Raw genomic sequence first — 27,805 nt, 5'->3', positions numbered from 1 at the left:
TCAGTAGGCGAATTGCAAGAGGAGTTTCTCTTAAACCCCCGGAAGGCGATGCCGGGCCGGGCCGGGCCGGGCCGGGGCGGGCCATGGAGCTGGCGGAGCTGGCCGCGCGGCTGAACTGCGCCGAGTACAAGAACTGGGTGAAGGCCGGGCACTGCCTGGTGCTGCTGCGGGACGCCCTGCAGCGCTTCGCCGGGGAGCAGCTCCGCGCCTTCCACCGCCAGCTGCTCGCCCGCCTGCCGCCCCCGGGCCGCCTCTGCCGCAGCCGCTGCCTTCCCCGCGGCCGGCAGGTGAGAGCCGGAGCCCGCGCGCTCGGTGGGCGGGGATTTGCTCTGGCTGGGCTGCAGGCCCCGCCCGCGTGCTGGGGGTCCATCGCGGGGGAAGCGGGTCCCTTACAGCCCCTCAGACCCTCCCCGCCGTTCAGCGGCGCTAGGCTCAGCCTGTGCATTTTACTCCCCCGCAGCCCGGTGCGAGGGTTGGAGGTGTTCCTGGAGGCTTCCTCCCATGACACTCAGTCTTTAATTCAAGATTAATCTTTAACTCCCGGAGTCTCCGGGACACTCCTGCAAGGTCGGCAGGCCTGAGAGCCCCAACCTTGCGCTACCCCGAGGAAGGGAGCATGGCCCGCCCTGGTGAGGTCACTGTGCGTCTGGTGGTAACTGAGAGTTTTCTCAAAGCTCCAGTTTCTGCAGTGGGGTGATGATGAGAGATTCTGGACTGTCATTTGAAGTAAGTTTTTTACCTCTCTTGGTGGCAGAGAAAACCTTGAAAACATGATGTGAGAGCAGCCTGAAGGCTGGAGAACCAGCGGGCAACTAACCCCCCGCTTCCCTCCAAGCATATTGCTTTTTAAAATTCTAATGATTTTTAGAGGGCTGATTCATGAATTTTGAACACTTGGCATCAGCAGTGTTACGCGTGGCACTGCTGCTTAAATAAGCACCAACAAATATAGGAACTGGGCTGATTTGAGGAGGAGGTGTTGGAGTTTAGGAGCAGAGCACAGAGTTGTGAGTGTTACATTGTGTTAAACCAGGGGTCGGCAAGCTTTCAGAAGCGGTGTGCCGAGTCTTCATTTATTCACTCTAATTTAAGGTTTCGCGTGTCAATAATACATTTTAACGTGTTTTAGAAGGTCTCTCTCTATAAGTCTCTATATTATATAACTAAACCATTGTTGTATGTAAACTAGGTTTTCAAAATGTTTAAGAAGCTTCATTTGAAATTAAATTAAAATGCTGATCCTATGCTGCCGGCCCGCTCAGCCCATTGATGGCCTGGGGTTCCGTTCACCTAGGCCGGCAGCGGGCTGAGCAGGGCCTGCGGCCAGGACCCCGGCTGGGAAGGGTCTGGCAGCCAGAACCCCGGTCTGGCAGCCAGAACCCCAGACTGGCAGCGGGCTGAGCAGGGCTGGTGGCCAGGACCCCAGACTGGCAGTGGGCTGAGTGGCTCAGCCTGCTGCTGGTCTGGAGTCCCAGCCTTGTCCACATAGAGTAGGTACCTATCTGGTTCTAGCCATTCTTCTCCTTTCTCTGCACTGAGATGAGGGTCAGAGTGTGCTGTGAACAGGGCTGGGGGTGAAGGAGCAGGCTGGGGGTTGGGGTGCCCTGATTCCATCCCCTTCCCCGCGGTCTCTGTGGCTCCACTTGTCCCTCTCCTCCCTGTGGCAAGGGCCGTCAGCTGATCCGCCACAGGGAGGGAGAGAAGGAGGGGCAGGAACCCTGCACACTGGGGGAAGAGGCGGGGGAAGGGGGAAGCTTGCTGCCCTGCAAGGAGAGAGCAGTGGGTGGAAAAGAGCGGGCCGGGCCGGGCAGGATTTTTAGTGGCACGCTGCTGTCTGCCTGGGTCCGGCAGACAACAGCGTGTCATTAAAAATTGGCTCGCGTGCTGTGTTTGGCATGTGTGCCATAGGTTGCTGACCTCTGTGTTAGACCATTATCCTTTTCTCCTTGTCTATTTCAGTCATTTTTTTTGAGTACCTTAGTTCTTAAAGTGTTGGGGGGTGGGGGGGGCTGCTTCTCTCTTCCAGCCCTAACTGCAACTAGACCTACATGAGACCTCGCAGTTCTACCTGCACAACTCCATTTACTTAATCACTGACTACAGTCCCAGGAAGGCTGCAGGATTGGGCCATCCCTCCTTCCTTCACATTGGGGTTCCTGATTGTTAGCCCAGAAAAGAAGTTCTGGGTGGGATGTTAGACAAGAAATTAGGAGATGGAGAATTTCTTTGCTTTCTAATTCACAGTTTTATGGTCCATTATTATCCCAACCGTTCAATTTCTGAATCCAATATTGGCTCAGCAGAGGGTGCTATGGGACTGACTGGATCTCTACCCTGCTCCTTCTGCAGCTTACTGTGTTCTCATCTACAAGGCACTTAACTGCTAAAGCCTTGTTGACCCTTGTATTTGGTCTCAAACTCCTGTCTCTTTGCATGGCATACATAGCAGTTATACAGAGCTAGATATCTTTTTGTTGTTGTTTGAAGATCAGTTGCGATTAGGGCTGTTGATTAATTACAGTTAATTTGCAATTAACTCAAAAAAATTAATCGCTATTAAAAAATTTATTGCGATTAATCAGTTTTAATCTCACTGTTAAACAATAGAATATCAATTGAAATGTATTTAATATTTCTGGATGTTTTTCTACATTTTCAAATATATTGGCAAAGAGTCCTGTGGCACCTTATAGACTAACAGATATATTGGAGCATGAGCTTTCATGGGTGAATACCCACTTCGTCAGATGCATGTAGTGGAAATTTCCAGAGGCAGGTATAAATATGCAAGCAAGAATCAGGTTAAGGATAACGAGGTTAGTTCAATCAGGCAGGTTGAGGCCCTCTTCTAGCAGTTGAGGTGTGAACGCCAAGGGAGGAGAAACTGCTTTTGTAGTTGGCTAGCCATTCACAGTCTTTGTTTAATCCAGAGCTGATGGTGTCGAATTTGCAAATGAACTGAAGCTTAGCAGTTTCTCTTTGAAGTCTGGTCCTGAAGTTTTTTGCTGCGGGATGGCTACCTTTAAATCTGCTATTGTGTGTCCAGCGAGATTGAACTGTTCTCCTACAGGTTTTTGTATATTGCCATTCCTAATATCTGATTTGTGTCCATTTATCCTTTTACGTAGGGACTGTCCTGTTTGGCCGATGTACATAGCAGAGGAGCATTGCTGGCACATGATGGCGTATATTACATTGGTGGACGTGCAGGTGAATGAACCGGTGATGGTGCGGCTGATCTGGTTAGGTCCTGTGATGGTGTCGCTGGTGTAGATATGTGGGCAGAGTTGGCATCAAGGTTTGTTGCATGGATTGGTTCCTGAGTTAGAGTTAATATGGTGCGGTATGTAGTTGCGGGTGAGAATAATGCTTCAGGTTGGCAGGCTGTCTGTGGGCGAGGACTGGCCTGCCTCCCAAGGCCTGTGAAAGTGAGGAATTGTTGTCCAGGATGGGTTGTAGATCAGTGATGATGCATTGGAGAGGTTTTAGCTGAGGACTGTATGTGATGGCCAGGGGAGTTCTGTTGGTTTCTTTCTTGGGCTTGTCTTGCAGCTGGAGGCTTCTGGGTACACGTCTGGCTCTGTTGATCTGTTTCCTTGTTTCCTCATGTGGGTATCGTAGTTTTGAGAATGCTTGGTGAAGATCTTGTAGGTGTTGGTCTCTGTCTGAAGGGTTGGAGCAAATGCGGTTGTACCTCAGCGCTTGGCTGTAGACAATGGATCGTGTGGTGTGTCCGGGGTGGAAGCTGGAGGCATGAAGGTAGGCATAGCGGTCGGTGGGTTTTCGGTATCGGGTGGTGTTAACGTGACCGTCACTTATTTGCACCGTGGTGTCTAGGAAGTGGACCTCCCGTGTAGATTGGTCCAGGCTGAGGTTGATGGTGGGGTGGAAGCTGTTGAAATCGTGGTGGAATTCTTCCAGGATTTCCTTCCCATGTTGTCCAGATGATGATGTCATCAATGTAACGTAGGTAGAGAAGGGGCGTGAGTGGATGAGAGTTGAGGAAGCGTTGTTCCAGGTCAGCCATAAAAATGTTGCCATATAGTGGGGCCATGCGGGTGCCCATAGCAGTGCCACTGTCTGGAGGTATATATGGTCACCAAATTTGAAATAATTGTGCATGAGGATAAAGTTACAGAGCTGAGCAACCAGTTGTGCTGTGGCATCATCAGGGATACTGTTCCTGACAGCTTGTATTCCATCTGTGTGTGGGATGTTTGTGTAGAGAGTCTCTACATCCATGGTGGCTAGGATGGTGTTTTCTGGAAGATCACCAATGCATTGTAGTTTTCTCAGGAAATCAGTGGTGTCACGGAGATAGCTGGGAGTGCTGGTGGCATAGGGTCTGAGTAGAGAGTCCAAATATCTGGACAGTCCTTCAGTGAGAGTACCAATGCCCGAGATGATAGGGCATCCAGGGTTTCCAGGTTTGTGGATCTTTGGTAGTAGATAGAATAACTCCGGTCAGGGCTCTAAGGGTATGTTGATTTGTTCCGGTGTTAGTGTAGGGAGTGTCCTGAGTAGATAGTGCAGTTTCTTAGGGTATTCCTCAGTGGGATCTGAGGAAAGTGGCCTGTAGAATTTGGTACTGGAGAGTTGTCTCGCAGCCTTCTTTTGGTAGTCAGACCTGTTCATGATGACACAGCACCTCCTTTATCAGCCTCTTTGATTATAATGTCAGGGTTGTTTCTGAGGCTGTGGATGGCATTGCGTTCTGCACGACTTAGGTTATGAGGCAAGTGATGTTGTTTTTCCACAATTTCTGCCTGTGCACGTTGGCGGAAGCATTCTATGTATGGGTCCAGACTGTCATTTCGACCCTCAAATGACAGCATTCTATCTATAGGTCCACACTATCTATTACCCAAGATCCACAAATCCGGAAACCCTGGACACCCCATCATCTCGGACATTGGTACTCTCACTTCCTAGCCACCATGGATGTAGAGGCTCTCTACACAAACATCCCACACACAGGTGGAATACAAGCTGTCAGGAACAGTATCCCATCATCAGCATGGACGCATGTCCTCTGGAATGGTGGTTGAATCATGAAGGGGCATATGAATATTTAACATATCTGGCATGTAAATAGCTTGTGACGCCGGCTACAAAAGTGCCATGCAAACACCCGTTCTTGCTTTCAGGTGATATTGTAAACAAGAAGCATTATTGGGCAGCATTCTCTCCTGCAAATGTAAACAAACTTGTTTGTCTGAGCGATTGGCTAAACAAGAAGTAGGACTGAGTGGACCTGTAGGTGCTAAAGTTTTACATTGTTTTATTTTTGAATGCAGTTATTTTTGTACATAATTCTATATTTGTAAGTTCAACTTTCATGATAAAGTGTTTTCACTACAGTACTTGTATTAGATGAATTGAAAAATATTATTTCTTTTATTTTTACAGTGCAAATATTTGTAATAAAAATAAATAAAAAGTGAGCACTGTACGCTTTGTATTCTGTGTTGTAATTCAAACCAATATATTTGAAAATGGAGAAAACATCCAAAAATATTTAAATAAATGGTATTCTGTTGTTGTTTAACAGTGTGATTAATCACAATTAATTTTTTTAATCGCTTGACAGCCCTAGTTGTGATAAAACTTTGTTTTCAGTTTCTAGGAAGGAGAAAGAAGGGTTAATACAGTAGAACTTCAGAGTTACGAACATCAGAGTTATGAACTGACCAATGAACTACACACCTCATTTGGAAGTGGAAGTATGCAATCAGGCAGCAGCAGAGATGACCCCCTCCTCGCCTCCCTCCCAAAGTAAATACAGTACAGTACTGTGTTAAATGAAAACTACTAAAAAAAATTGAGAGAGGAGCATTTTTCTTCTGCATAGTAAAGTTTCAAAGCTGTATTAAGTCAACGTTCAGTTGTAAACTTTTGAAAGAACAACCGTAACGTTTTGTTCAGAGTTACGGAACACATCAGAGTTACAAACAACGTCCATTCCCGAGGTTTCATAACTCTGAGGTTCTACTGTAGTAAGTGTTAGTGCACACGAAAGTGAAGGTTTAATAGGACTGGCTAGGGTTGGGCATAGTGGAAGCTTCTCACATGCCTTCTTTCATACTCTTGTGAAGAAAATCTGATGCTTGTGCCAATCTATGTAGGGTAGTTTAATGTTGTGAAGAAAGCTTCCCCTAAGCACCATAATGAGATTCCTCAGCTCCTTTTCACTCATGTTAATTTATTGTGTTAGATATCGCTTGTGGATATTGTAATTATCTACAAACAAGCATTATCAACCCAGGAAATTCAGAGTTATGCTTAGATATAAAAGAAGTCCAAACAAATTAAGGTATGGAAATGCAGTAAGGGCACCCAAACTAGCTTGACTGCACTATAGTAACACCATGAAGAAATTATATAAATTAAATGTATTTTAAAAATCTGTTTAGTCTAATCTGGGACTACATTCTCAAATGCCTTAATCATGATCCTATTGTTGTTATGATGATGTCCGCATACTCCATTATTAAGCTCATAGGGCCAAAAAGGACTTAGACAGGATGAATATTTTAAAGGACCTATTTCAATCAATAGAAACTAATGAATGAGTTTACTTGTACATTCTCAGAAAACTCATTCTGTGCTCAGAGTAAATTCCATAGTCTTGTAGAGGATATACTGTGTTTTTCATACGTAACAAAGAGATTGAATTTCTGTGTTAAGTTCAAAACTAAATTCAACTTCAACTGTGGAAGCATGACCTGTGACTCCATAATATCCAGTATTAATCATCACTATTATTACATACCAGCAAAAATGTATTGAGAGCTGGCAGTTCACTGATCCTCTCTGATAGAGTACATTTAAAAAACAAACAAATCCTGTAACATAATTCAAGATAACAAACATTCACTTTAGTGTTCTTCAGTGCCACCCACAATTATTTATTTGTGCAGCCCTATAAGAGTGCTGGGTGCTATATTAGACCTACAAATAAAACAAAGTTTCTGCCCTGGGGAGTTTACAGTCTAATTCACATACTCATTTAATCCCTCTGCCCCACAAAGTTAATGAAAAAGGTGGAGGAGTGTTTGTATGTGCGTGCACATGTCCCGATTTTATAGGGGCAGTCCCGATATTTGGGGCTTTTTCTCATATAGGCTCCTATTACCCCTCACCCCCAACCCGATTTTTCACACTTGCTGTCTGGTCATCCGAGTGCAGATGGAGAAAGAACAATCAAAAAAGTTAAATCGGAATAAACTGTTATACGCTTTAGCTGTTAGGACATGCTTCCCAGTTGAAAATTCCCTAAGGATTCAACCATGTTCAGATATGGCTTTCATTAACCCTAATGTAAACTGTAAAGAAAAAAATGCATAACTTCAAATTCTGCTGCTAAAGCATTCTTCTCTTTCACCATGGGGTTTGGCATGCAAGCCTCATTTGAGACATCTGGTTAGCATTGGCCTCAATCCCTGATAGGAGAAGCTTCAGACTCATTTCTAGTTAAGTCCTGACTCTCACTGAACCCAGGTTTCTAGAGGTGAGAGGCTACTGCCCTAACCTACTGTATTTATTATACCTAAATTTTCAATTACATCTCTGCGTAACAGTTCAGCATACTGCATATGAGAATTTGTGCATTTGATCAAATTTCTGACTGAACGTTCTTTGAATCCTTTTTCTAGCCTCTGCTGCAATGTAATAATAACCCAGTGCACTTTTTAAAGTGTAATTTAAAGGGTGCAAGCACTAAAGTAAATTACTTTGGATTCTTTCCTTTTTTTTTAGTTTCAGCCTATCTGTTCACTGTGCACCGAGTGGAAAAAGGAGATTTTGAATCATCACACCAACAGGAATGGAGAAGTTCACTGGGGAAACTGCAAACCTTGGCTTTGGCCTTCTAACTCATGGGAACTTGCAAAGGTAACATAAATTAAATTAGAATCCTGTTCTCACTTTCATCCGTGTGTGGTTCGATAATGAATTCAGTTTGGTTGCATAGGAGTCTGTCAGGGCAGGATTTAGACCTATGGTGCAATCCTGGCCCTGTAGAAGACAATGGCAAAACTCCCATTGTCTTCAGTGGGGGCAGGATTTCATCCATGGAGAGCAAACTGTTGCACATGTATTGTCCTTTTTTCTTGCTAATAGCAGACAAAAGGAAAGGTTTCAGGGGCTAACCTTGTGCTTTTTCATTATCTGAGCATCCAAATCACTACCCTTTTGGGCTTACCCAACTTGATTTCATTTTATTTCATCCTGGATTTGAAAACGCATTGACTAGGCTTAAACCAAGCCAGTGTATAGCAATATTTCTTTGAGCTGAACTAAGAAATACAATGAAAATGTATTAGGAAAATAGTGTTTGGTAATATTTACAGTGTTGTAAAGTTCAATGGTACCATACAAAATTGTTGGCATTTCTGCTCTGCTTCGTGATTTGCTGATCATCCTCTAAAATAACCACTAACTGAAACATGGTCTGTAAAGTAGTCAGTAATGTATCTAAATTCTCAATGGAATAAATACTTGTAGTCTCACCAATCTCTTTAAAGAAATCCTTTAAAAGTGAAGCTTGTGCATCAAAAGATGAAATTCAATTTAAACTATTTAATTAAAAAAAGGAAATCCCTTAAGAATAGCAAAATAACACACACACTTTTATACTAAATAGGCTACTTTCATCTGTCTGAACCAATGTGTTAGTGATGGTGGTCTGTGCAGGCAGGCAGTTAACCCAGGATAAAGTCCCCATATAATCCCGGTGCTTCATTCTAGAATATAGGAACATAAGAAGGGCCATACTGGGTCAGACCAAAGGTCCATCCAGCCCAGTATCCTGTCTATCGACAGTGGCCAATGCCAGGTACCCCAGAGGGAGTGAACCTAACGGGTAATGATCAAGTGATCTCTCTCCTGCTGTCCATCACCATCCTCTGACAAACAGAGGCTAGGGACACCATTCCTTACTCATCCTGGCTAATAGCCATTAATGGACTTTAACCTCCATGTATTTATCCAGTTCTCTTTTAAACCCTGTTATAGTCCTAGCCTTCACAACCTCCTCAGGCAAGGAGTTCCACAGGATGACTGTGCGCTGAGTGAAGAAGAACTTCCTTTTACTTGTTTTAAACCTGCTGCCCATTAATTTCATTTGGTGACCCCTAGTTCTTATATTATGGGAACATATAAATAACTTTTCCTTATTCACTTTCTCCACACCACTCATGATTTTATATACCTCTATCATATCTCCTCATAGTCTCCTCTTTTCCAAGCTGAAAAGTTCTAGCCTCTTTAATCTCTCCTCATATGGGACCCGTTCCAAACCCCTAGTTATTTTAGCTGCCCTTTTCTGAACCTTTTCTGATGCCAGTATATCTTTTTGAGATGAGGGAACCACATCTGTACGCAGTATTCAGGATGTGGGCATACCATAGATTTATATAAGGGCAATAAGATATTCTCCATCTTATTCTTTATCCCCTTTTTAATGATTCCTAACATCCCGTTTGCTTTTTTGACTGCTGCTGCACACTGCATGGACATCTTCAGAGAATTATCAACGATGACTCCAAGATCTTTCTCCTGATTAGTTGTAGCTAAATTAGCCCCCATCATATTGTATGTATAGTTGGGGTTATTTTTTTTCCAACGGGCATTACTTTGTTTATCCACATTAAATTTCATTTGCCATTTTGTTGCCCAATCACTTAGTTTTGTGAGATCTTTCTGAAGTTCTTCACAGTCTGCTTTGGTTTTAACTTTCTTGAGCAGTTTAGTATCGTCTGCAAACTCTGCCACCTCACTGTTTACCCCTTTCTCCAGATCATTTATGAATAAGTTGAATAGGATTGGTTCTAGGACTGACCCTTGGGGAACAACACTTGTTACCCCTCTCCATTCTGAAAATTTACCATTTATTCCTACCCTTTGTTCCCTGTCTTTTAACCAGTTCTCAATCCATGAAAGGATCTTCCCTCTTATCCCATGACAACTTAATTTACATAAGAGCCTTTGGTGAGGGACCCTGTCAAAGGCTTTCTGGAAATCTAAGTATACTATGTCCACTGGATCCCCCTTGTCCAGATGTTTGTTGACCCCCTCAAAGAACTCTAATAGATTAGTAAGACATGATCTCCCTTTACAGAAACCATGTTGACTTTTGCAGAACAATTTATGTTGTTCTATGTGTCTGACAATTTTATTCTTTACTATTGTTTCAACTAATTTGCCCGGTACTGACGTTAGACTTATCGGTCTGTAATTGCCAGGATCACCTCTAGAGCCCTTCTTAAATATTGGCGTTACATTAGCTATCTTCCAGTCATTGGGTACAGTGGCTGATTTAAAGGAGAGGTTACAAACCGTAGTTAATAGTTCCGCAATTTCACATTTGAGTTCTTTCAGAACTCTTGGGTGAACGCCATCTGGTCCCAGGGACTTGTTACTGTTAAGTATTTCTCAATTAATTCCAAAACCTCCTCTAGTTGCACTTCAGTCTGTGACAATTCCTCAGATTTGTCACCTACAAAAGATGGCTCAGGTTTGGGAATCACCCTAACATCTGAAGACTGAAGCAAAGAATTCATTTAGTTTCTCTGCGATGACTTTATCGTCTTTAAGTGCTCCTTTTGTATCTCGATCATCCAGGGGCCCCACTAGTTGTTTAGCAGGCTTCCTGCTTGTGTTGTAACTTAAAAAACCTTTTCTGATGTCAGATTCTTTATGTGAATGTTTCTTGTCTGATCTCGCCCATACTTTATCCTCTTCCATCCCCTCCTCCTGACTAAAACCTAGAGAATCCCTATCAATAGACTCTCCTCTAAGAGAAGTCTCCGTCCGATCCACGTGCGCCTCTGCAGCAATTGGCTTTCCCCCATCGCTTAGTTTAAAAACTGCTCTGCAATCTTTTTAATGTGAAGTGCCAGCAGTCTGGATCCACTTCGGTTTAGGTGGAGCCCATCCTTCCCGTATAGGCTCCCCCGTCTCAAACGTTTTCCCAGTTCCTAATAAATCTAAACCCCTCCTCTCTACACCATCGTCTCATCCACGCATGGAGACTCTGAAGCTCTGCCTGCCTACCTGGCCCTGCGCGTGGAACTGGAAGCATTTCTGAGAATGCCACCATAGAGGTCCTGGATTTCAGTCTCTTTCCTAGCAGCCTAAATTTGGCCTCCAGGACGTCTCTCCTATCCTTCCCTACGTCACTGGTACCTACATGTACCACGACCACCGGCTTCTCCCCAGCACTTCGCATAAGTCTATCTAGATGCCTCGAGAGATCCGCAACCTTCGCACCAGGCAGGCAAGTCACCATACGGTTCTCCCGGTCATCACAAACCCAGCTATCATTTAGTTATTCTAATGATCAAATCTTCCATTACTAACACCTGCCTTTTCCTAATGACTGGAGTTCCCTCCCCCAGAGAAAGGTAACCTCAGTGTGAGAGGATACCCCAACATCATCTGGAAGGAGGGTCCCAACTATGGGAAAGTTTCCCTCTGTTCCTGTTGACTACTCTCCTCTGGGCCTTTCATCCTCCTTAACAGCACAGGGACTATCTGACTGGAGGTGGGACAAATCTACAGTGTCCCGGAAAGCCTCATCAACATACCTCTCTGCCTCCCTTAGCTCCTCCAGTTCCACCATCCTGGCCTCCAAAGCCAGTACACGGTCTCTGAGGGCCAGGAGCTCCTTCCACCAAATGTACACATATGCCACCTGCCCACAGGGCAGGTAATCATACATGCTACACTGAATGCAATAAACAGGATAGCCCCCACTCTGCTGCTGGGCTTCTGCCTGCATTTTCTCCTACAGCTACCTAGGTTAAAGATAGGGTTTTTGTTTAAATCAAGAAGTTTTGGTTATAGTTTAGTTTTTAAAGGTTTTAAAGAATGGCAAGTGTACCTTGCCCCCTTCCCAACTCCCTCTCGAAACTCCCATCCCTGTTTGCAAAGCTCTCTGTTTGCTTGCTCACTGCTTTATAAAGCCCTGACCTTCTTGATAGCCCCGCCCACATAGGGCTCAGCCAATGAACAGAGGCTTCTAGATTTCAAACCTTGTTTAGAAGCATATATAATGTAGCTGGGTCGTGTTCAGGGAACAGGGGTGGTATGTCATGCTGGAACATGTGAACAGCAAAGCATCTGAAGTGAAAAGTAATATTTCCCCCCCAAAAAAACTTCCTGGTTGTGTCTGCTATTGCAGGTGTGTGTATTTAAAATATCTTTTTCCTTTCACTCACTAACCTCCCACCTGAATGGCTGAACTTGCATCGCTCTATGCTCAACTTGATGGGATACGTCTGTTTGTCTGTAAGGTGATAACTTTTCAGTGCCACATCAGATCAATTGCAAAATTTCAAAGAATGTTCTGGGCATTGGTGGGGAGAATATCTATCAATTTTAGTGAAAATCACAAAAACAAAAGGGTGAAATGATGGACACATGGTGCCCTGGCATCTGGTTAGCAGACCTAGCAACTTTAACCAGATCCGTTATGGTCTATTGCTGTGGTTCTCAACCTTTCCAGACTACTGTACCTCTTTCAGGAGTCTGATTTGTCTTGCATATCCCAACTTTCACCTCACTTAAAAACTACAACTTCAACCTCCATTAACGTTCTTGTACACATCTGTAAATGACATAAAATGCATGTCTAATACATTGCGTATCCACACATCACGTTACCATGTAATACAGTATATAGAGCAGTATAAACAAGTCATTGGATGAAATTTTAGTTTGTACGGACTTCATTAGTGCTTTCTATGTAGCCTGTTGTAAAACTAGGCAGATATCTAGATCAGTGTATGTACCCCCTGGAAGATCTCTGCATACCCCAGGAGTACACCTACCCCTGATTGAGAACCATGGATCAAAGAACTGGTTGATGGCAGCCATTAACTCCTTCCGTTGTAACAATACTCCCCTATCTCAGTTCTGCCCAGCCTCTCAATGCAGTTTAAGATGTTGACATCCTGAATGATTTGTCTCCTACTCCATGGGGGAACAGGGGGCAGGGGCAGTGGATTCTTCCTAAAAGTGGTGGGGCTACGAGGCTCTGCCCCCTCTGTGGCCCCTGGCCAAGCTGGAGCTGAATTGGGAAGCCTGGGCCCCTCCATCTGCCCTGGGTGAGGGGACCCGAGAGCAGTCCCTGGCGTGTGTTTTCCCGCCTCTCCACCCCCCCAACCTGGATCCTCCATCTGCCCTTGCAGGGGACACAGGTTTGGGGCTGCTTTCGAGTCCCCCGACCCTGGACAGGTGGAGGGGTGGGTCCCCACAGCTTCCTGGGCTCCCAAGGCTGGGCTACAGTTTCCAACCTGGCCGGGGGGCAGAAGAGGGGCAGGGGTCCAGACCCGTTTTGAAAAGTGGAAGACTTTCAAAAGTTGGAGGGCCTTGGCCCGCCCTGTTCCGATGTCCCTGAAGGGGGGCACAGCACCTGACATGGGGTGTGGAATTGGGAGGTATAGATGGTGGGAGGGAACACAGAGCCCCTGGCATGAAGGAGAGAGTTGGAGCTTTGGGGTGTCCCTGAAATAGAGGGGGATAGGAGGGTTGCACAAAAGAAGCTCATGGAGGGAAGAGCTGAGCCAACACAAGCTTTAAAGTGTGCAACTCCCTAATGATGCAGGGAAGCCATGAATGTGTATAACTATACAGGTTTCAGAGTAGCAGCCGTGTTAGTCTGTATTCGCAAAAAGAAAAGGAGTACTTGTGGCACCTTAGAGACTAACCAATTTATTTGAGCATAAGCTTTCGTGAGCTACAGTTCACTTCATCGGATGCATTCAGTGAAACTATTTTCCACTGAATGCATCCGATGAAGTGAGCTGTAGCTCACGAAAGCTTATGCTCAAATAAATTTGTTAGCCTCTAAGGTGTCACAAGTACTCCTTTTCCTATAACTATACAATACGTTATAGTGTTCATTTAACATTGTGACTTCATTGCAGAATCAAATCATCAAGTAGGGAAAGATTTAAGGGTTGTGAAGGAAATAACCATTTGCTTGAACACATTGTTAATTGGCAAATGTAGCAAGTGGAGTTGTAGAGACTGTGTTCTAGTTTATTGCATTTACTTTAGGCAATATCATTTTGAAACATTAACAGTGCTTATAGGCAGATAAGGAAATCACATATTTGTGTACTTCCTGAAACCAAAAATGACATTGGTATCATGCACTTCTGTTACGTAGGCTTATATGCCTCGTGGGCAGATGGATATTTCTGGACCGGACAAGTGTGATGCAGCTGCTCTTCTAAACCTTTTCAACTTTTGTGATCACTTCAGTGGAATTGACCAGAAGAAAGTCAGAGAGGTAAAATCAACCAGACCATTTCCAAGAACTATTTTTAATTAATATATATTCTGTAAGATACTGTAAATTGTGTGATAGGATGGCTATGACCATAATTTGGCAGTGCTGTTTTTCTTCATTCTCATGTTTAGGTGATTAAGTGCCGCAATGAGTTAATGCATTCTTCAGAAATGAAAGTTTCTTCTTTATGGTTGGAAGAGTTTGGAAAGAAGATTCAGAATTTATTAAAGGAATTCCAGAATGTTCCAGAAGTTATGACAGCTAGTACACGGATAGAAAAGGTGAAAGAAATAATTCTGATCTGTAGTTTTTTATTATAAATTGTAGGTATAATCCAGTACATTAGAAATCTGCAAGGACTTCTAAAAGTCTGTAGAATTTCACTGGAGGTTTATATTTTTCTACTCTGTTTATTTAAATGTCCAGTTTCATTGTATGTTACAAAAAAAGTCAAATACCTTACATCAATGGGTATTCATCGTAGGAAGCACTATGCTCTAGTGTTTGGAGGTTCTGGGTCAATGGTAACTCACTACTGTAAATCAAATATTTGTGAGGCTGAGTGGGAACCAGCCAATTCTCAGAAAAAGCCCTTTTCTACCAGATGTTTTGACCCTGATCCTACAGTACATCCAAGCTCTGTTTGGCACAAGACCTGGTTGGTGTGGCAGAGGTGACTATGCCACCTTTGAGCTTCCCCAGTCCCTGGGCTGCTCAGCCATTTGTTCCTCCGATGCAACCATCCATGCTCCTTTCTCCAGTTTACCCTCCCTCTATGAGGTAGCTACACTAACCTGCGTGTCTCTCCATATTCATATACAGTTCAGAGACTTATCTCCCCCTCCCCTCTATACTGAAGAGACAGCATCTTCCTAACTTGCCCTCTGAATGCAATCCTCTATTTACTACTGTAAGCAACAGAGCTGAGTCTGCCCCATCCATCTATCTTGTACCTAGTCTAGAAGTAGTTATTTATCTAATCCTCTTCCTGATGTTGGGTCAGGACCACACTACTCACATGCAGCGCAGATATCCCTCTTGACTCTGTCTTCTACGCAAATACCATCTCCACATCCCAGAGTATCTCATTCTTCTGCACATGCTCTTGTCTTACCTGTTTATCTAGAGAGCCTAGGGGAGTTGGCATGTCTATCCAACTTATTACTTGTTCCAATATTAAATACTACAGCTGCTTTTCAGGTATTTAAGAGGTTGTATAGACCTGTATTTACTATTATATCTGGCTGTTGCACAATGTGGTGGGATGAGGGGATAAAACGAAAGGCTATCTGTGCCACGCCGCCTATTTGCCAATAGATTTAAGCAGCAGTTGGGAAAGTGGTTTTAAGGGAATATTCATTTGAGGAATTGGTCTGCAGAAAAGAACTGAAATTGATCATGCTGCCTGATCAGAGGAAATGTAGGGTTTTCTGGGCTTAAGTCACTGTTAATATTGCTTGTTTTCTGTTACTAATTGACCGAATAGAGTGGTTTTATTAAAATAGGCTTTTGAGCCTGTGACCGACTGACAAATTTTCTGCAATATCCTGAATGAACTTTATAGAATTAAGCTACACCTTACTGAATTAGGCTTACTATCTTTGGGGTCCACTGTACTAAAAATTCAATTGTGTACGTGCTGTTGTGGAATTATATGCACCTGCTCTGGCAGGAGGGGAATGCTAATGAAACTCCTCCCTTATCAGACCTTTGATGCTACCCCTTGGATAGGTTGGAATATACTAGTTCAAACTGGATTCTCCAGGGACCACCAGGCAAAGAAAGGATTTTTTTGATAAATAGCCTGGTTTTAAACTGGCTCAGGTTCTTCTTCCTGATCCAGCAAATGGACAAGATCCCTGTCCATGGAGGGCCCCGCTTCTTAGGGTAAGGCTGGAAAGACTGGGCCTACTGAGGCCACGTAAGACTGTGTGCTAGTTCTGAGCTGAGGCTGTGATGAACTTGTATCCAACACTTCGGTAAAGTGTTGCAGGACTGCTCCTGGAGCCCATGGTGCAGTTGGAGTGATCTCTGGTGAGCTTATTAGCATGCATGTAGCTCTTTTATTGTATTTAATATATTTTCTCGGTACTACTTTTACCTTAAGAATAAAGAAGGCTTGCATAAAAAGAGCTGTGAGGTAGCATACAACCGTTGACAATCGCTCTTATCAGTCTCTGAAGAGAAAGCAAACAATTGTGCTTGGACAGCCTGTCTCTGCTGGAAATAACACAGTGAAGACAGGAAACTGTGCAGCTTAGAAATATTCCATTCTGACCAGGGTGAGATGTCTGTCTCCGCCCAAGAAAGGCAATGGCTGGAACTGTAAGCCTGAAATGTGGGTGCTGTTGCTGGACCACACAGGGAACTACAGGTGCAGTTGCCCTCAGCTGTGACAAAGCCCATTAAACAAGCTCTTGCAGAGGCTCTAGAGAGAACAAATAACTTTTCTTTCATTCTTCCCTGTAAGGGCTATGTGTAAATTCCAAAACTGTTACACAGCAAGCTGATAACTTCTGACACTTAGTACGCGGTATCCGTAAATGTCCAAGAGATACAGCCCTTGTCTGTCCTGTCTTTGGGCTGAGGCTACAGACTGAGAATTGGTTCTGAGCTGTTTAATTACACAATACAGTGTAGTTATCATAGATGCTTCCTTTATACACATTATCACCAATCTCTACCACAAGACTGACTTTCGTGTTTCAAACAAACAAACAAAAAATGGGGGGGGAGAAAAGGGAATGAGTGGGGTTAAAGGGCACTGTATAATGACCATCACACCAAGGGGGTTCAGCCTCTTGTATTGTGAACAACACCATGATGGACAGATTATTTCAGGGATTTCTTCCTCTCCCATTCTCCATCACATGGATCACCTCCCCATCTTTTTTCCATTCCAAAACCAATTAAAATGGTTTTATTTAACAAAAAAAAAAACCCTGAGGCAACCACAGCAATTTCTTACATGAAAAGTAACAGCAGGTGTACGGAAATACGTATTTATGTTTCTGTCTTAGGAATGATAAATGCTTTGTACTTTTCAGAAAGAGTTATTCACATTCTCTCCTTTTCGGGATGGATTCATTTAAATCAAAGCAATTTAAATAATTGATTTTAGTTTTGTTTTGCATTGCATTTATACTTTAGTTATTTTCGTAAAGAAAGGTTGAGCCTTACTGGTTGGGAACCATTAAAACATATTGATTTGCAACTAAATACAGCGTTTGTACTAAATTTGGTACATCTTTTTTGCTAATCAAGAACATATGCTATATATACACACATTTATTTAAGCTAAAGAGCTTAACATACATTTGTTCAGATTCTTAACACTTACATTTTTTAATTAGAAAATGGTGAATGGTGCATTTCTTATTTACTAGATTGATTTGTTTTTTTGTTTTTTTTTTACTTCTGTTGAGCTCTATTTAGATATAAATTCAATTAAAAATGCACAAAAACAGCATTTTTGGGGGTTTTTTTTGTTAAATAAAACCATCTTAATTGTGCTGGATACATGAAAAAAGTTTATCAAAATATGTTTGCATTTAAAATTAACTTATTTATTAAACAAAGGAAGTATTATCTGTAGTTAGTGAATTGAACTGATTGTTTTTGATCACCATGTCCTTCGAGATTTTAGAACTAGTAGATCCTATCCTCTCACATCTAGCTTTTATTCATAGATTAAAAAAAGGAAAACAAGCTTTTATGCTTTTTCAACTCCCACTGTTTTCCTTACTTTGAATGAACTAATCATTGAACTGAACTAGCTGAATAAAATGAAATGAGAAGATATTCTCTCTGCACCTGCAGAAGATGCTACTGTTGTCAAAAGCTGGTTTAACACTTCAACAAAATCAGATTACAAGTGTTTAGCCAGGAATTACTACCAATTCAGTGGTTTGGCTTTCTTTAAAACGTGGCAGCAATCATGTACTGCTTAATGTTTTTTTTTTTATTTAATGTAATTAATTTTAATATAGTAAATTTAGACCTTAACACATTTCATAATTTCACATTTAATTTTAAAGGTTTATTTTTTAAAAATAAATCTGTATTTAATGTAAATTTTAAAAAATCTGATTTAAATAATCTGTTTTTCTAAAATCATAGATTTTTATCCAGCCTGTTTGTTTTGCTCTTCTTTTTGTCCCCTCCACCCCACCCGTGCTGTTTCTCTCAATGGAATATGAGAGCCAGTACCATGTGATCAGCCAGCTCTGTACAGACAGCTGTTTAAGAACACCTAAGTTTGATCGCTTATGCATGTTGGAACAAATTAGCTGAAATCCTGAAATAACCATTTTATATGTACGCCCATATATTCTAAATTATGGAGTTAGTGTTCCATATGTCAGTTTCATGTGCTTAGAGCACTAGACCTTTGTGCTGGGCACCAGGTTAATCAAGACATGACACCACAAGTGCTTGCTTTGTGGTGTTGAAGGTAAAAGTTAGCCTAAAATTCACTTTGTACAGTTATAGAAATGAGGAGCTAAAGGTATTCAGGAGCAACACTGATAAAGATTATAGAAAAGTATTTACAGATTCATTTAATCTGAATTTATTGCATAGTTTAAGTAGTTTGTTACACTACTGAAACCACAAAATGTAGGGCTGCTCTATTACAGTAACATTAACTGGGGCTCTCTCTATGATACCAGAAAGAGTGCCTTTTTAAATTTAATCACTTATTTCATTTTCCTCTTGTACACCAAACAGCTTCTGTCATCGGATTGGACTGTTTATATACCAGGGGAAGAAGTTCAACCAGATGGATTGGAAGGAGAAACAGAAGTTTGCATGAGTGGGAGCCAAATAAGTGAAATAGAGATGGAATTAATAAAGGAAAGACTTAAAGAGATCTATCTTCTGGTAGAAGAGCAGGAGATGCTGTCTGAAGAGGTACTTTTAAAATTAAAAAAACATAAATGAAGGCTTAATGTATTAGTCAGATATTAAAGGAAAGCAGTTAATGGCTCATTCTGAGTAGTGAACAGGATTCCTCTTTTGAGTTCAAACCAATATTTACTGGAAAAGGCCTAGCCAAGTGAAGGCAGGCTTACAGTTTACCATATAGTAAACTTGAAATCCCTCCAGGAGCATAAGAGATATTCCAAAAATCTCCGGCTTTAGTACTACATCTAGGCAGTTTGACGCTGGGATATTGAATGGAATGTGATTGTCGTGAGAGCACCTTTCCAGGGACTCCTAAACTTCAGCATTGAAGACTGGCTAGTTGAGATACAGAAGATGCTTGAAAATGTGAATACTGTATACAACATACATTTAATTTCCCTGGTTTAACATGGCAATAATCTGTGCACAAGATCTCTGATATGCATGTGTCTATATAGTCTGCTTTTCAAGATGGTCTCGTCCTCTTTTGATATAGTTATGTAACTCCCTTTAGCATTAATAGTAGTTACATGTTTGTATCTAGAATAGAACAGTTCCCTTAAGCAAGCAAGATATCTTTGCTGAATTTTCTCCTGTACATGTTCTATACTTTCTTTAAATTTTTGTCCTAAAATTAATGGGGTTACATTTGAGTTATCAGAATTTCTAAAGGTGCATTTTAAAAAAAATAACTTTTGAAGATTTTTAGCACAAACTTCTAATTGTCTTAAAACCTGCCTCTGCATATATAGCTGAAGAAAGCACTACTGGGAATTTTAATTAACAAAAAGTTTTCTTTAAAACAACATTTTTACAAAACCTAAAATTGATTTTTTTTATTCCGATGAAAATTAGTTTTTTAAAATAGAAACATCTTCCTCACATGTTTGCAAACACCAGCATTGTATTCACTAACGAAAACAAAATGAAACTGACTAGTCAATTTTCCTTGTTGTACATGTGTAAAAATCAGAGAGCAAACACCACAAAAGGAGAAAAGTAAACTAGGTTCAAATTATTTTGCTTTCAATATTTTAACCTTTTGTTAGTAGCAGACGTCTGGGAAGACTTTTTTTATTTTAAAAAAAAAAAAAAAACTTACCTTGACAGTATTTCTGTGAATTTTTAAATCTCCCCTCTATTTAAGTTACAAGAAAATTTTAAAAATGTAACCTTGATCTCAACATAAGGCTTTGCACGAGCATGCTGAAAGCTGTGACAAATTCTGTAGATCCTCTCCAGGGATTGGCAGAAAGAGGGTTAACACTGACTGTAGTCAAAACTACAGGAGCTTGCTGTTATCCTAGTGATTGTCAGAGTACCCAGACTGGGCCATCTGTTATGTATTAATTTCCCAGGATACTAATAAGAGGGAGGTACTTCCAGGTGCTGTTGAGTGCCACAGCACCAGGAGAAGAACCTTCCTCCAAGGCAAAGAGAAGAGGAACATGCTATCTAAAAAGCTCTTTCTTGTTTTAAAACAGACTGCAACCATGACTGCACAAAGCCTTTTTGAGCTCCAAGTAAGCCTTGACTGGGGGAAAGAATGTTTATTTTTTACAAGGCTCTGAACCCAGGCTGAAAGGAAGATTTTTTTTCTCTGTTTAAATTCTGTGGGAAGGTATTGAAATAAACTAGTAAAATAATTCCCAAGGCTTGGACAAACCTGGTTGAATCCATGTGATGGTCTGTGGACCTTGTGATACTGTCTCAAATTTCATCTGACTTGTCACAATAGAAATTAAAAGCTTTAAACAGGTTTGATTAAACAGGGATCATAGAATCATAGAATATCAGGGTTGGAAGGGACCTCAGGAGGTCATCTAGTCCAACCCCCTGCTCAAAGCAGGACCAATCCCCAATCAAATCATCCCAGCCAAGGCTTTGTCAAGCCTGACCTTAAAAACTTCCAAGGAAGGAGATTCTACCACCTGCCTAGGTAACGCATTCCAGTGTTTCACCACCCTCCTAGTGAAAAAGTTTTTCCTAATATCCAACCTAAACCTCCCCCACTGCAACTTGAGACCATTACTCCTTGTCCTGTCCTCTTCTACCACTGAGAATAGTCTAGAACCATCCTCTCTGGAACCACCTCTCAGGTAGTTGAAAGCAGCTATCAAATCCCCCCTCATTCTTCTCTTCTGCAGACTAAACAATCCCAGTTCCCTCAGCCTCTCCTCATAAGTCATGTGTTCCAGACCCCTAATCATTTTTGTTGCCCTTCGCTGGACTCTCTCCAATTTATCCACGTCCTTCTCGTAGTGTGGGGCCCAAAACTGGACACAGTACTCCAGATGAGGCCACACCAATGTCGAATAGAGGGGAACGATCACGTCCCTCGATCTGCTCTCTATGCCCCTACTTATACATCCCAAAATGCCATTGGCCTTCTTGGCAACAAGGGCACACTGCTGACTCATATCCAGCTTCTCGTCCACTGTAACCCCTAGGTCCTTTTCCGCAGAACTGCTGCCTAGCCATTCGGTCCCTAGTCTGTAGCTGTGCATTGGGTTCTTCCGTCCTAAGTGCAGGACCCTGCACTTATCCTTATTGAACCGCATCAGATTTCTTTTGGCCCAATCCTCCAATTTGTCTAGGTCCCTCTGTATCCTATCCCTGCCCTCCAGCGTATCTACCACTCCTCCCAGTTTAGTATCATCTGCAAATTTGCTGAGAGTGCAATCCACACCATCCTCCAGATCATTTATGAAGATATTGAACAAAACCGGCCCCAGGACCGACCCCTGGGGCACTCCACTTGACACCGGCTGCCAACTAGACATGGAGCCATTGATCACTACCCGTTGAGCCCGACAATCTAGCCAACTTTCTACCCACCTTATAGTGCATTCATCCAGCCCATACTTCTTTAACTTGCTGACAAGAATACTGTGGGAGACGGTGTAAAAAGCTTTGCTAAAGTCAAGAAACAATACATCCACTGCTTTCCCTTCATCCACAGAATCAGTAATCTCATCATAGAAGGCTATTAGATTAGTCAGGCATGACCTACCCTTGGTGAATCCATGCTGACTGTTCCTGATCACTTTCCTCTCGTGTAAGTGCTTCAGGATTGATTCCTTGAGGACCTGCTCCATGACTTTTCCGGGGACTGAGGTGAGGCTGACTGGCCTGTAGTTCCCAGAATCCTCCTCCTTCCCTTTTTTAAAGATTGGCACTACATTGGCCTTTTTCCAGTCATCTGGGACTTCCCCCGTTCGCCACGAGTTTTCAAAGATAATGGCCAATGGCTCTGCAATCACATCCGCCAATTCCTTTAGCACTCTCGGATGCAACTCGTCCGGCCCCATGGACTTGTGCACGTCCAGCTTTTCTAAATAGTCCCTAACCACCTCTTTCTCCACAGAGGGCTGGCCATCTACTCTACATCTACTACTAGAACCAGACTTGTTGGGTGTCTTTTTTTTAAAATCTTTTCTAGGCACCTCTACATCTTTCTTGCATCTTTAAGTTACCTGGAAAGAACCTAAAGTGAAACCTTGAGCAAAAAGCTTTCTTAAAGTAAGTGAAACTTTGGCCCTGAAACCTGGATACTGTCCAATGTGTATGTAATTTCTAGCATCTTTTTTTTCAGTGTCTTCTGTGAAGAGTATGTTGTCTGGATCTCCTTTTTCTGTTGTAAGAAATAGCCCACCTTTTCAACAGTCTCAGTTGTTGTTTACACAGCAATTCCTCCCCCTCGTTCTGGGAAATGTGATCAATCTGTACATGGCTCATTCTCTTCCTCCACTGTAAGTTAGGAAGTAAAACAAATGCTTAACAAACTTGGCATTTCTTTATCCTCAGTCTTCCATTCTCATTGACATCTTTATTGAACAAACTCAATTTTACCTTTTGCAAGTGTTTTTGAAGAACTTTGTTGTTGCTAATGAAAATTTTCTCTGCAGTTGAGTATTCCTCTTGGAAAAATGCCCTCAGTTTGGCTTTCCTTTCTGTTTCAGTAAAAAAACAAAATTGTTTAGTAAAGTATGTAGCATGCATAATTCTCATATAAATTTAATGCTTCTCACCCCCAGAAGCATGCATGATATGCTTAGCATCCATAAGAAAACATTTTAAAAAGAGGGAAAGACTTTTGCCCTTTGCTGATCATTTCCACGTCCCATATTTCATATTTATTCCCCACTTCTGCTGTGCTCCCAAAGCTGAGTTGAGAATATCCCTTCAATACAACTTTAAAATGGTGCTATATTTTAAAATTCATCTTTTTGGTCTAGGTGTTTACCAACTCTCATTTTCCTGTCCACTTTGAGAGAGATCCTTTCATGGTCACCTTTTTCTCCTCCTCGCCCGGTCACCAAATGTTTGATTGTGCAGGTTGAAATTTTGACACTATTGGTGGTCCACAGACATAGTCTGAGAACCTTTGTCCTAGTCTACATTTTCCTCCCATCATCAAATGCTTCTAACTTTTTTAAATTTAGCTCTTTCTCTACGCCAGATGTAAAAATCCTCATCTTAACCTGATGAGAATTTTTTTAAAGAACCCCACCTTTTCAAATAAATTCTAAACAATAGTTAAATTTTAAAAAAAATCCTTCAACATTATGTCAGATATTTTAAACTTGCATGCCGTGCAAAGATGTGGTCACCACAGTGGCTTCGTAATTTGGCTTCCTTGCATGTGTGTAGTATATGCTGCCTGCTGGTCTCTGGCAGAGTTGGGAATTGCTTTTCTCAGGCCCTTCTTGCTGCATGCTTGAGTTTCCCCAGAGCTGCAGTTGCTTGTACCATCTGAAAAGATCTCTTCTGGGATGAGCTGCCTCCCGTAATCTCCATCTGTGAGCAGGGAAGACTTGATTACCAAAGACTGCAAGTGAATTTTCCTCTCACATCATCATACGATGAAGGGGGGGAACCTGCCAGATATTGGGAATATTTTTTCAATTGAAATTGCAAATAGGCCAATATCTTACAAATAAATTTAACTTAACTCATTTCACCCTCACTTTTGAAAAATAGAAAGTTTAGATAGCCTTAAAGTCTTTGCACTGAATTCTTTCTTGTGGGGAGAGAAGAAATGAACTGGGAATATACATTCAAATACATGTAGCATGTGCTAGAACACACACAGATGAGTCAAGATGAATTAAGGTTACTGTAACAACCGTAAGCTATAATTTTCTTGCTGTTTGTTAGCATCACTCCACTTTAACAGAATATTAATCTACGGGTATAGTTTAAAGTCTGAGACAATAAAATCATAGAAATGGAAGGGACCTTGAGAGGTCATCTAATCCAGTCCCCCACACTCAAGGCAGGAGTATTATCTAAATGTAAAATGTACGTTGCATGTGCCATAACAGGTTTGGTAAGATGCATAGTGGATTTGTTTTGCTGTGAAGCTGTTCAGACTTCATCGACAGAGGCAGCTTTACAGTCCAATCTTCCATCAGCGATCACCTGCCTTTGTCAAATTTTTATCTGCTTACATGATAAAAATCCTTCGTCCACAGGGATGGTCTGAACAAGTCCTTTACGTGGACCAGTATTTTAAAGATGATGTGTCATACCTGAGTTTAAATTTTTCTCTGCTGAGGATTGTTAGCAACCTGCCTTCAGCTTCACGTGTTTCCCATATTCTCTGTCCTCGTTTTGCTGAAGCTACACTCCCACTCACCAGCTTTTGCTCTAAAAAGAGCTTAAAATAAATTAGCTCTTAAAATACATACAGAGACAAGATGGGTGAGGTAATATCTTCTGTTGGTGAGAGACACAAGCTTTCCAGCTTACACGGAGTTCTTCAGGTCAGCTCTGTATAAGCTCGAACGCGTGACTCTCTCTCTCACCAACAGAAGTTGGTCCAATAAAAGATATTACCTCACCCACTTTGTCTTTCTAATGTCCTTGGACTGACACAGCTACAACACTGCATACTTAAAATAAATGAGTCTAATAGCAGGACTATACATTTCTGGCCAGAAAATGCAGAAATCCTAAACAAGCCAACAAAAAAGCCTTTTTGTAATTGGAGAATGTGGAAATCATATGCGTATCGAGAAAGTGTGATCGTTGAAGAAGCTTATATTGTAATGATTTGGCTCTATCGATGCGTTTTTGTTTTTTTGCTGCTGCTGTAGAACTTAAATAGGATACAGATGACAAAGGACTTCTTAAAGGACAGCGGTGATCTCCAAATAAGTTTTCAGGCAGATATGCAGAGGCTAGAAGGCCTTGAAAAAGAGGTGTACAACCAAAGAAGATCTATGAAAGAGACTGTGAAAGAATATCCCGATCAGGAGGAAGATGAAGGCAAGTTTACTCATTCAGGAAATGTGCTTTTCCTCTCTCTTAAGCTATCTTGAATGTAGGGTGACCAGATGTCCCGATTTTATAGGGACAGTCCTGATTTTTGGGTCTTTTTCTTATATAGGCTCCTATTACCCCCCAGCCCCTGTCCCGATTTTTCACACTTGCTGTCTGGTCACCCTACTTGGATGTTACAAGGAAAAATTTGTAAAGGAGTTTGAGGAAAAGAATACTTTCATGTAGAATAATTCTGTTTATCAGGATGTGCTTCTTTGACACACACGCTTTAGTGGGGCATCTCCCAGGGAACTAATTGGGCTATGATAATGAATGGCAGTGACTACTGCACAGTGTTAGTGAAACTTTTGTTTAATTGGGACACATTTTGTCAGGGCCATCAATTGTAGTATTTCAGCAGGTGTGGAATTGTTCAGATTCAGTCATCTCTACAGAAATTATCAAATACAGGTTAAAAGAAGGAATAAAGAGATAATCTGGGTGAGGATTTGTTCCACAGGTTAGGAACCACCAGGTTAAAAACCATAAAAAATACTAAAGTAAGAAACAAATACAACACTTGATTAGAGGAGGATTCACTGATGCGTTTTGTGTTGGTTTTTTTTTTTTTTTTGTTTAAATATAGGTTGTTCATTAAAGAAAATGAAGTGTATTCCCAAAGAACAACTTTTGTGAAAGTGCCAGTGACTGCATTTTGAAGAGAAGTTCCTGTAAGTGATTGACTTGTCAGCGAGGAGTCTGTCCTTCACTGAATGAGGATATGCCCAGCCTCTTCAGTGGCTTGGAAAACCAACTTAAAGGGTGAATTGTCATGAGATGCCTTTCTAAAATTTCAAAACTTCCTGTTGTGGTTTGATGATTTTGTTTCTTGGAAGAATGTCATGTACTCCTCCCCCCCACCCCCCGCGTCCTTTTTCAATTTCAAGAACGTGGAGAAGCATAGCTAGAGCCAGGAAATAAACTGTAGGCTTGAAGGAATTGATCTTGCAAGGGTATGGAAGGCTGAGAGAAGGCAGTACTGAGCCACTGGGGCTTTGTTCTTGTTGATCCATTAAGGCAATTAAGCTGAATGGAATGGATGTTGGGCAGCAAAAATACAGTCCCTAGCATATGCCATGAGGCTTTGAGCAGCTGGCTGTAAGCGATATGGTTTCATTTCTTTCTGTGTCTGGGCCTCAAAACACCCTCTTTTCTCAGTTTACCATTGGCTCCTCAAGTCACTTTTGTGTAAAGCAGCAATACTTAAGGGTGGCAGCAAAATCGTCTTAAAATAATTAAAATGACCACTGTACAACAGATTTATACCGTTCCCTGACCATGTCCCGTCTTTTCTGACGGCATGGTCGCTTTTTCCCATTCATGAGCGCTCATTGCAGCATGGCCATAGAGGTTTGCTTACATGATTCAAAACTGCATACATCTCTCAGTACCACGTGCAGACCGCTGCACAGTTCTTGAGAAAATGCTCATCACCAGTGCTTTAGCTATCCATGTTTCTTTCAGTGGTGCTTTGCAGGGCCAAGTCCTATGTAGTCACTTAACCCTGAGAACATTGGATTCCGGATTTCTGCTAAATTTGCAGCTGTCAGAACCTTGTAGTATCAATTTTAATGGAGCAAAGTCCTGGCTTTTTGTGCTTTTTAAAATATTTTTAAAGCATTTTTTGCAAGCACAATAAAACGTTCAAAAAATAAACCTTTAGTTATGCCAACAGATGTTGCATTTAGTACTGGCAGAGCATAATTTTGTTAATATTTGTTGAGATTATTAATCCCAATTTTTCCCCACTTAGAGCACACCATCAACTAAAATCAGACATTTATAATAAAATATTTAAAATCAATGACCTTTCAGATTCCTAAAACTGATGTAATTTTAAAAAAATGGGCACTTAAACCTTTTATGTTTTGCTTTTTTCAATTTTATTTCTTTTCTCTTTAAAATAATGAAAATCAGCAAGGTCAGTTTCAATTTTGTGCTGTCCATATTACAACACTTCAGTTTCTTAGTGCTACATTGTTCTTGTTTTTCTTTTCAGACACTGTTTTTACTTAAATGTTCCCTGCAACTATTTCATTAGATTTTATTTTTTAAGGGAAACATTTCTATTAATTTTAAGTTTTATAAAACCTCATTTTTATAAATTGTGAATGTTAAGGTACATTTTGCTTTCCAGTACCCTCTAAAGGGTTGGCAGCAACATAAATGTATTTAATCTCTTGATATCTACCATTTCTTTTTAATAAAGACTTTGCAATCAATAAAAGGAACAAAATTCATAAATTATGAATGTGTAATGTTAATATTTGTGTG

The 27,805-nt window shown here is 41.6% G+C and overlaps 1 protein-coding gene across 3 annotated transcripts; it reads left to right on the top strand.

Moving 5' to 3' along the window:
- The first annotated feature begins 1 nt into the window (after position 1).
- On the top strand, positions 2-27,778 carry C1HXorf38 (chromosome 1 CXorf38 homolog). 3 transcript variants are annotated; one of them, XM_037902534.2, is made up of 7 exons: positions 10-287; positions 7,759-7,893; positions 14,177-14,299; positions 14,431-14,580; positions 19,028-19,210; positions 25,306-25,477; positions 26,118-27,778. In XM_037902534.2, the coding sequence occupies exons 1-7, from the start codon at positions 84-86 to the stop codon at positions 26,165-26,167; spliced, it is 1,017 nt and encodes a 338-aa protein (XP_037758462.1). In that variant the 5' UTR covers positions 10-83; the 3' UTR covers positions 26,168-27,778. The 3 variants fall into 3 exon arrangements, with proteins under 3 accessions (XP_037758465.1, XP_037758462.1, XP_037758475.1); XM_037902547.2 differs by lacking the exon at positions 10-287 and adding an exon at positions 362-726; XM_037902537.2 differs by lacking the exon at positions 14,431-14,580 and having other exon boundaries at positions 2-287.
- Positions 27,779-27,805: the final 27 nt, after the last annotated feature.

Source organism: Chelonia mydas, chromosome 1 (genome assembly GCF_015237465.2).
Source record: "Chelonia mydas isolate rCheMyd1 chromosome 1, rCheMyd1.pri.v2, whole genome shotgun sequence".
Classification (NCBI taxonomy): domain Eukaryota; kingdom Metazoa; phylum Chordata; order Testudines; family Cheloniidae; genus Chelonia; species Chelonia mydas.
This window is presented reverse-complemented; position numbering and strand designations above follow the sequence as displayed.